The sequence below is a fragment of the Stegastes partitus genome, unplaced genomic scaffold, assembly GCF_000690725.1.
Source record: "Stegastes partitus isolate 25-593 unplaced genomic scaffold, Stegastes_partitus-1.0.2 Scaffold420, whole genome shotgun sequence".
Taxonomy (NCBI): Eukaryota; Metazoa; Chordata; class Actinopteri; family Pomacentridae; genus Stegastes; species Stegastes partitus.
In genome coordinates, this window is record NW_007578151.1 from 32945 (window position 1) to 43530 (window position 10586).

Genomic DNA, 10586 nt, shown 5'->3' on the forward strand with positions numbered 1-10586 from the left:
TTCTTCACTCTTTGTCCTTATCAGTCAACCAATCATATATTAAATAGGGAGGGACTTGTCTGAAAATGGAGGAGAGGCTTTAATTTTGCAATTTTAATGAAATTGCAAAATTTTTCCGAACTCTATCCAACTGATTTCGGTGCCTATCCTTCCGTAAAAGTGTCTAACATAGCGTGATCTTTTCCCAAACCTAACCGCTTAGTGTTTGTGCATAAACTTAACCAGACAATGAATAAAACTGAAAGTAAACAACGATTTGAAATGAACCCAGATCTACTGGGTGGAAAGTCTGCTTGCTGGTTGATGTCACCATCCATCACTCGCATCTTGTAAGTTGGATTTTGTCCCTTTTTCAAACTGGCTGCCGTTCTGACCATGTGACAGGTCAGAAGTTACATATTTTTCCAAAACATAATTGAGGATGCAGTTTGCTTGTGTAGGAATGCAATTTTGTGGAGACCATGTTGGCACAAGGCTTCCATTTGCAGTGTAGACAGGAAAAAATGGAGTTTTGGCTTGTGAGAGTCAGAATTATCTCCTTTGTTTAGATGAAGCGGTTTTGGTTTGATTTGTTTGATGCGTTTTTGCATTGATGTGTGGACACAGATTTCTTTGGAGAGAAGGATGAAAAACACCCATGTACACGTGAACTAGGCCTTAGGGACGAGGAACATGCCACACAGACATCTTCCAACACTTCCTCGGGTGAGGATGATGAGCTAGCAGATGATCAGTCCCTCAGAATGCACGTAACTAATTAGAAGGCTCACCTTTTAAAAAAAAAAGTATCAAACAATCTCCAATAAACAACAATTACATCACTGTTTCCCCTAAGCTGATTAAAATTAAAATAGATTCATCCTAAAATCCTCTTATTCATAATGACAACAACAATATTAGCCTCATGGTAGGTCTCAGAGTAAGACTAGGTTGTTTTATACTGCAGAAACTTGTGCTTTGTGCTAGTTCCGACCACAAGAACCTTTTTTTAGGGTTGTTTTGGAGGGAGAAAAGTCCCTACTCTGGGGTAGGTACGTCTGAGCGACCCTGAAAATCTGTTGTGTGGACAAGACAAACACTGGTTGGTTAAGGAAGTCTTATGTCTGACATCTCCATAGACGTGTAGAGCACCAGTCTCCTCGTCTCTAACGCCATCATCTTCAGTGTATAAACTCAACATAACAAATCTATCATTGGTCATTTTCCACAGTGCTCATAGATCTACATCCAGTGTTAACTCTGTGTCACTGTTTTGAAGCATTTAGAGTTAACATCATGGTCGAACCCTTCAGCAAAATTGAAATTGAAAGGCTAAAAAGGGCCGATTATGGGTGGTTGCTGTTAACGTTGGCACCACTTGCACCTGCCCATAGAAAGCTGCAGAAACGACACATTTCTACACTGTTCTAGTTACCTCACGAGTGTCTCTCCAAATAAGCAGCAGGATAAGATGATGTCCTGTTTTACCACTTTTCAAGAGGCTACTTTAAAACAGTGAAATAAAGGGATTTTGCTTAAGTTGATTCAGAGGTTGTAGTGATTAAAAATGATTTTTTTGCAACCAGTAATTCTAACAGTTTAAAAGAAGTCTTGAAGTGGACGTGGCTGGACAGCGAGCACGTCCACCATCGCCTGTCCCAACACTAAGCAATGTCTCCATTAGGTGCTGTAGGAAGTCAACACAAAGTAATTACACTCAACCTCAAGCAAACATGAGCTCAGCCCACGGAGAGAAAAACACATTACACAGCAGGAGCATCGGTGAGGGCGAATGAGAAGTCACGGCTCCAGTGTTTCTCAGGTAGTCATCTCAACAAACCCCACAATTTATGCATTTGGTTGTTTGGTTACTTGGTGTTTTCACTTTTGGAGTTTCCCAAAGCACAAAGACTCCGTTGTGAATCATTTGATGAAGGCATGTCTTGGCATGACCTTTTTTTTTGCAGCATTTCAGCTCCTGCAGAATATGCATTTTTTGTTAGTTAAAGAGGAGGAAAGTTTATCTTACTATACTGTATGCATTGATGAAAAGCATCCAGCAGTGACGCAACAGTGTGAAACGTTTTGGGGAAAATTGTGTTTTTGTTGAAGTGCATCAAAAGTGCAAGAGGTTCAATGATCTTTGGGTGGTGAAGGAGGGGGTTGTTGGAGGGGATGCAGCTTCAGGTCCCGCCTCGAGCGTGGGCAGTGACGTCATATATTTAAGGAGTCAGGGATCCGAGCTGCACAGTTTTCTCCACAGAGGAGTCGGAGCAGACCGGAGAACGCATTCGCATCGGACCGGAGCGCACAGAGAGAGGTAGTGTGTCTTTTCACTTTTCAGAAAATGGACTTTTATGAATCAGACGACGTGGTTGGTAAAAGAAAAACTACCGCAATTAAACAGTAAAGCATGTATTTATGAGTTTATTGGACCTCCGGCGTGCGTCCTAGCCGGCAATATTTGTTTTTAAAGTCGACCAAGGTCTCCATAAGAAATCGAGTTGGTTTGAAGCTGTGTGTGCGTTATGTGCAATTCAGAAAGACAAAAGCAGCAGCTGTCTTTTGTGCATCAGATTGACTTTATCGTGGTTTGAGCAGCAACTTTTGCGCATCAAATTGGGTTCCGTTTTGCTTCTTTTTTTTTTTTTTTACATCTGAATTTTACGCGCTGGAGGGGAAGCTTGGTGCGCGTTTTACATGATTGTTAAGCTTCTAATTTGCATCCAAAGTTGGCCAAATTTCCTCAGAATGTCATTATAATTTGTCTTTATGTCATTTATGGTTTAGGAAAAGGATATGGTTTTGTGAAAAGGAGCTTGATTTGTTCAAGTCATGTCAGGATATTCTACTGACCTGTTTTTGGAAATGACATGATGGAGCTGAATTTGGCAAGTCATTACCACAGAGTGGGCTGAACCCTTAGTTGTGTTTAAAAGTGTGGTTTCTGTGGACTGTTTCAAGCCTAAATCTAAAAGGTTAACATGATGATTTGCTCCTGCTGCAGGTTCCAAGACAATGATGGAGCTAATGACTGCTACCCCTTTCTACCTCCTCAACACAACGGATGACAGCGGAAGAAATGGCTCTCTGTATGACGACAGCGACGAGTACGACTACAAGGATGAGCATGGTGAGCTGAGGCAGTCTCTCAACATCATGTCCCTCATAGTTTACTGCCTCGCCTTCGTCCTCGGCGTGCTCGGCAACGGAGTGGTCATCTGGGTGACCGGGTTCAAGATGAAGAAAACAGTGAACACGGTTTGGTTCCTCAACCTGGCCGTGGCCGACTTCCTCTTCACAGCGTTCCTGCCCCTCAGTGTGACGTACACAGCTATGGATTTCCACTGGCCCTTCGGCAAGTTCATGTGCAAGCTGAACACCACCATAAGCTTTCTGAACATGTTCGCCAGCGTCTACGTTCTGGTGGTGATCAGCGTGGACAGATGTGTGTCGGTGGTTTGGCCGGTTTGGGCGCAGAACCACCGAAATGTTGAGAAGGCCTCTTGTGTGAGTCTTGGAGTTTGGGTGCTGGCTTTGATCCTCAGTGCTCCCTACTTCATCTTCAGGGACATCGGGCCGTCGTATCACAACGAGGACATCATCAACTGCTTCAACAACTTCGCCTTTTCCGATGACTACGAAACGCCCGCCGTGAACCAGCTGCGAAAGTTTCGCCACCAGGCCATGACCATCACCCGCTTCCTCCTGGGGTTCGTCGTCCCCTTCACCGTCATCGTCTCCTGTTACGGCGTCATCATCCACCGCCTCAGGAGAAACCCAACCCTGGCCAGCCAGTCCAGCCGACCCTTTAAGATCATCGCTGCCATCATCATCACTTTTTTCCTGTGCTGGGCTCCATTTCACATCATGGGCCTTGTTGAGCTGGTCAACCACATGGCTAATTATGCAAGCGAAACACTGGATCACGTCACCACTATCGGGGTCCCCATAGCCACAAGCCTGGCCTTTCTCAACAGCTGCCTGAACCCACTGCTGTATGTGTTCATGGGCCAAGATTTCAAGGATAAAGTCCGCAAATCCATCCTGAATGTACTGGAGACGGCCTTCCAGGAGGAGGTGTCTCGCTCTTACACCTACACAAACTCAATGGTCACCAGTCGGAGCAAAGAGAAGTCAGTTTCTGATGCTGAGGTGTAGAGCTGTCGATCTGACCAGCGAACAAATGCATAAACTGTACATAATAGTAAATGTAACTGTATATAACAAACAAATAACTTTTTAACTGTTTAACTGTTTTTTTTTTTTTGTTGTCATTAAGATCCTTTCAGACATTCTCGTCCACATGACATGAGGGAAAGACTTCATCGGTTACAATTTGACTGCTCGGATCAACAGATCTTTACAAAAACACATATTACATAGTATGTAATTTATACATACCTCCACCAACCTGCATGCACACATCCAAATTAAGCAACCCATGGTGCTACTTTTATCTGATGAGTACTCGTGGTGCTTCATTATGTCGTCGTGTTTTCAGCTGCACTCTGTTAGACCTAATCGATGGCATTTTGTCAAGAAGAAAAAGAAACCCTAATTTGAAAATCCTTGCTTGTGGTTGAATGTGTGCAAAACAAGCTACATGAAAAGGTAACATTTAGTTGATTATAAATCGTGTGCACTCCAGATGTTGTTTACGATGTTGTTGCCTGTGCATGACAGAAAAGAAAATAATTCCAGTGGCAGTTATGTAAAGGTCATAACTGTGGCTTTCGCTCGCGTTGGCAGCACAGCATCTAAACAACATGTGATAAAGGTCGTTGCGCAGAGAACTTGACGTCTTTCCTGTTGCACAAAATATAGCTGGCTGTAAAGTACAAGAAAGTTCTATAGCGTGAAAGGTTGTCGCTCGGTCAACACAAATCGACTCATCCCAAATTCACTTCCCTTTCTCACACAATTCTACACAGGAACTGATCCCACTTTGACCGTACATGACAAAATTGGGAACACGTCGCTTCCCACAAAGGCCGTCTTTGTGCACATTCAGTTTTTTTTGTTCCTTATTGGTGTAAGAAGCACCTGTTTGCCATCAATTCTGTCACCTCACATCACCACAGAAACGGCTGGAGCTGATTGCTACACGTCTACCGCATGCTTTGCTAAACACGTTATTTACATTTGTTATTCGGCATAAGGACAGTCTAATGTAATCCTATATATGATAGTGGCTATAAGATTATTATGCTTAAAGCAGCAGCTGCCTTGTACATTTGGCTTTGTTTGATCTTTTGATGTATTTTTGGGTGCCAGAGCAGTGAGGGGTTAATATCTGCGACCTTCACTCTAATTACATGCATGTTGTGCTGTAATCTAAGGATTTTTTGCTCTCAAAGATTTTCAGGTTATTGTCAAAAAAGACAGGTGATCTATTATTGTCATTGTAGAAGCAGGAATCTTTTTTTTTTTTTTTTAATATAGTTTTGCCTCAAAAAATTAACTCAGGAAATCAATCAACTTCTTGCCAAATGATTTTCTTTCAATTGAACAATTAATATGTTTGTTTTTTAAAATATATTATAGGACTGCTATTTTCTAAGACTTTTATAATTTCAAAGATATTTGAGTTATTGTCAAAAAACACATTATTCTCATTCAGAAGCAGGTTTTTCATATTTTTGCATCAGAAAATGAACTCAGGTAATCAGTCAGGTACCCAACTTGTTGCCAAGTCACTTTCTCTCAGCTGAATAATAAAAATTAAAGACAAAATGTAAGACTTTTGTATCTGTGATATGTCATCATATAGCATGAACCTCTCTATAAAGGGTTAATTCTAATGTATACAATGTAAATGATATTTTTTTACTCAGCCCCGGGGCTCGCTTTAATAAGAGCCTATAACCAGTAATAATGATGATGACTGTTATTGTGGTTGTTGCTGTTACCATTATTCCCATTATTAAAATATTTTTGGGCTTAACTGCCTTTCCACTCGTAATGTACACTTCATAACCACCACACGAGGCATCTCTTTTGTAGAATTGTACAATTATGAAAATGTACTTATCACAAACAGCACACTTGTTATTATGGACTTAACCAACAGAGGGAGCTGTTTTACACAACAGGGGCATCACAGATGAAGAACAGCGAACTGACAAAGAAAAAGCACTGATTTGTTTTGCAGCTTTCAGTGGTGAAAATAATGCAACAGATCTGTGTTAAAGGCTACAAAGTCAGTCAGTGTCTTCTTCAATGTATTCAAAGGATTCTTACGCAGCAATAAACAAGGTATCAGTGCTGTGAAATTCTTAGTTCACTGTCTCCACCTCATTTTGTGATCAATTTATATGCAGAATATATTCATTCAGCCACAAGAATGAAAAAAATAAAGGTGCAATATTTATCTTGCTGAAAAGTTACAATCTGTTCATACGTACTGCAAAAGAAAGTCAAAGTCAAAGTTACCTTATTGTCAGTTCTGCTACACCTGTACACATACAGGAACTCATTTTTAAAAAAACGCAGTTGAAAAAAATACACAAACTAAAAAAACATACAATAGGCTAAAAAAAAAAGAAGTACATGCAACTTAAATAGACAGAGGTAGGCTCTTTGTCAGTTAAATAGTGCTTTGTTAGGCAATATATATGATAAATGTTTTAATATTTACACTGACATGAACCAGGACTGCTGACATTTCTACAAGGCCTCTTGTTTCAATGCACCTTCAGTGTTTATAATCAGTAATATTGTATTTATGGTGGCTTACACTCTCATGTTGTGCCATAATCTGCGACTGTCAGTGTATAATGTCTCTGTTTATTTCAAAGCTGAAACAAGCAAGAAGGTTGCCGGTTCGCGTCCTTGTGGAGGCACCGGAATCTTTCTGCGTTTGCATGTTCTCCCCGTGCAGCGTGGGTTCTCTCCGGGTTCTCCGGCTTCCTCCCACACAGTCCAGAAACATGTTGAGGTTAATTGGTGATTCTAAAATGTCCGTAGGTGTGAATGTGAGTGTGCTTGGTTGTCTGTCTCTAAGTGTAGCCCTGTGATAGACTGGTTACCTGTCCAGGTGAACCTGCCTTCACCCTGAGTCAGCTGGGATAGACTCCAGCACCCCACAACCCTAATGAGGATTAAGCGGTGTATAGAGAATGGATGGATGGATGTTTTATTCAAATCTTCACATCGCTGGTCCTTCGATTGCTTTTTTTTTTTTTGATCAGGAGGCAATAACACAAATCTGTTCAGTTTTAATATAACAATAAACAAAGAAAAACACCAAAAATTCACATTCTTAAAGCAAGAATCATTTACATTTTTTGGCATTCTTGTTCAGACTTGACTACTTTTCAATATTTGCATCCACTGCATAAGTTCCCCAAACTCTGTGACCACTAGAGGAAGCTGTTATACATGTCAGGTGCTGTACAGATCTGATTTGCAGTAGAAACACATCTGTTTGCACAATCAGTCGGTGCGCTGCAGCATTTTTCTGCTTCTTACATGTTTTCCAGTCCAGTACTGCAGGCAGGGAGTGTGTCATCATCAGTCATGTCTGACATTTAGGTATTTTGAGGGGATTTTTTTGCCAACGTCAGCTGTTATCTCTGGCTTTTACATAATTTCCAGTTATTCTGTTGAGCTCAGTCAGACACCATGAGAAGTATGGTATGAATTCTTTGCTGGTAGAAACCTGAATTTACTACCAGCAGGAATTTTGGCAGTGACACAGAGAATACGCTCATCTCAATATTAATATTATAATATAGACAGCACTGGTGAAGGTCACTAATGATCTTCCTATAGCTTCAGACAATGAACTAGTTTCAATACTCGTTTCGCTGGATCTCACTGCTGCATTTGATACAGTGGATCACAGCATCTTATTACAGAGACTGGAATGTTTAACTGGGCTTAAAGGAACTGCACTAAATTGGTTTAAATCATATTGATCACACAGATTCCAGTTTATTCATGTTAATGATGCAGTAGAGTTAGTTATGGAGTTCCACAGGGCTCTGTGTTAGGACCTATATGATTGACCTTTTACATGCTCCCTTTTGGCAATATTATTAGGAAGCACTTCATAAATTTCTACTGTTATGCAGACGACACCCAGCTATATTTATCTATGAAGCCAAATGAAACCAATCAATTGGTAAGACCCAAGTGATGCTGAGAAACTAGTCCATGCATTTATAACTTCTAGACTGGACTATTGTAATTCCTTATTATTAGGATGTCCCAAAAACTCTCTTAAAAACCTCCAGCTGATCCAAAATGCTGCAGCCAGGGGTCTGACAGGAACCAGTAAGAGAGATCATATTTCACCCGTATTAGCTTCCCTTCATTTGTTAAGTTAAGACCCTATTATATTAAATATAACACAGATTTCTTTGACTAAATTAGTAAATATTAAGATTAAAACTCTAAAATATTAGATAAAATACAATTTTACTTGACTGAAATTCATTAATCATGAGGTTAGGACCTTACAATATTATACTGAACACATTTTACGATGCAGACAATGACCATACCATATTTAAATATGCAAATTATCCAAACTAAACTTGGAAATATTAAGGTTAAGGCCTCACAATATTATATGTAAGTCAGATTTACCTCACTTAATGACACTTTCATGGTAATGTTCCAGTCGAAACCGAACTGTAGACAAGAAGTCACTTAGTTAATAGCATCAGTGACATCTAAATAATCCGCCTCTGAAATAAGCTCTATGGTGTAAATAATATTATAGGGAAGTTGTTTAAAATCTGGTGTATTCACTCCTGTTTTATGAAGTAAATGTATGAATACACAGACATAAAGATGAGTGTTCACACTGAGTTTATAGTGCTATCTTGTGCGTTACTGCTTGTGGAAAAACCCTGTGCTTGCTCAAACTCATTGCAGAACTAATGAATATTGTCCAACAACAACGACACAATATCTTCCAGAACTGCACAAAACAAGAGGCTGAGAAGAAGAATCATAGTGAAACAACCTAAAAAATACAGATATTGTGATTTTAGATGTCAGGGGCTGCATAGTTGACTACTTTTCATGTAAGGAGAAATCCGTTATTTTATTAAACTATTTGGTCTAATTAGAGTGAAGCAATCAGACGCTATATGTCCGTTTATTGTGTGAACACAAAACAATACTGGCAAAGTTCGAGCTCCAAAGCACTGTGAGCTTTATCTATCATTAAAGATGATACCGTTGGTTTTCTAGAGCAGTTGAAGTTTATAAAGGAGCAAAAGTAGACAGATTTCAGTTTCAGGTTTACGCAAGTTCCCTGTGTATCCGCCCGAAGGTAGGCGGTGACTGACTCCACACACATCAGTCTATATTAGACTACCACAGTGTGATCAAGGATTCTTCATCTGCAGATTCCTCTACAGACAACTCATATTCTGAAAAAGGTATGTTACCTTTGATTTTTCATTATTGTAGGAATATAAAATCCAGATGCAGACATATAAACTCACATCCTACACTTGATTTAAGCAAACCAGCAATTGATTAAAAGTAGTTTGTCTAAATAAGCAAAGCCAGGAAGCCAGAACAAGAGAAGATGTAAGCTGTCAATGCATAAACATCATCATCACCGTGATCATCATTATCATTAAAAGTAGTAGTAATAATAATAATAATAATAGTTTTTATTTAACACGATATATAATATTGTAGGGTCCCAACATTATTACTCATTCAGTCAGGTTTATTTTTATGATATGTAATAATGATGGGTCTCAAAACTAATATTCACTAATTTACTCTGGTAAATCTGTGTTATAATATTGCAGGATATTTATCGGAATTCCTACTAATTTAGTCAGATAAATTAGATTTATATATAACAGTTTAAGATCTTTTAGGATATCTAGTCAATTAGTCATTTGTATTTTGAATAATATTAAGTCTTAACCATAACATTTATATTATTCTGATAAATTCATATAGTAAAAAAATGCTGTAGGGTCTTAAACATTAGCCTTTAAACTTGCTTGGTTAATTCATAATGACAAAATATTTCTCTATCAGAGAGCACTTTGATTCAATGATTGTTGGTTTAAATGTGTTATAAAAATGACTGGTTTTGTCTTATCAATGTTGTCATTATTATTAGTAGTAGTCGTGGTAGCAGTAGTAGTACGTCATTATTTTTGTCCTTGTTGTTGTCATTGTTGTTGCTGTTTCTTTGGATCTGGAGATACAGTGATTTTTGTTTACTAGAGGTAGAAATTACTAATCATGTTGCTGCTTCAAGCCATTTTGTTCAGTTCGTATATTTTTGTAAGTCAAGTAATCACTTTCCAGATGTACTTCAGGACCAAAATCCTTAAATAAACTCATGACTGTTTATGGTGTTTTAACATCCTGCACTGATTTAGACCACTTCTGGGTTTTGGAAGCTTTTTGAAACTGCTATTTCAAGTTCAGTTCAGCAGCAAAATCAAGGTTGACTTTCATATTTCTTCATGTTGCCACAGCAGGTCTGAAGACTGTGATGGAGGTGACCAATTCCTCTTTCCACAACATCAGCACAACTGCTGCTCCTCCTGGAAATGGCTCCGTGGATTATGACAAGTATGTTGACGTACGGAAGTCTCTGCACATCATGTCCCTCG

General features: G+C 39.2%; 1 protein-coding gene across 1 annotated transcript in view; it reads left to right on the forward strand.

The window, feature by feature from the left end:
- The first annotated feature begins 2231 nt into the window (after positions 1–2231).
- The window catches only part of fpr1 (formyl peptide receptor 1), a 10259-nt gene continuing 1904 nt past the window's right edge, over positions 2232–10586 (forward strand). Inside the window, exons 1-2 of the mRNA XM_008285877.1 lie at positions 2232–2299; positions 2985–4136. Coding sequence (XP_008284099.1) covers positions 2998–4136 — 1139 coding nt within the window. The 5' untranslated portion in view covers positions 2232–2299; positions 2985–2997. The remainder of the gene's footprint in view (positions 2300–2984; positions 4137–10586) is intronic.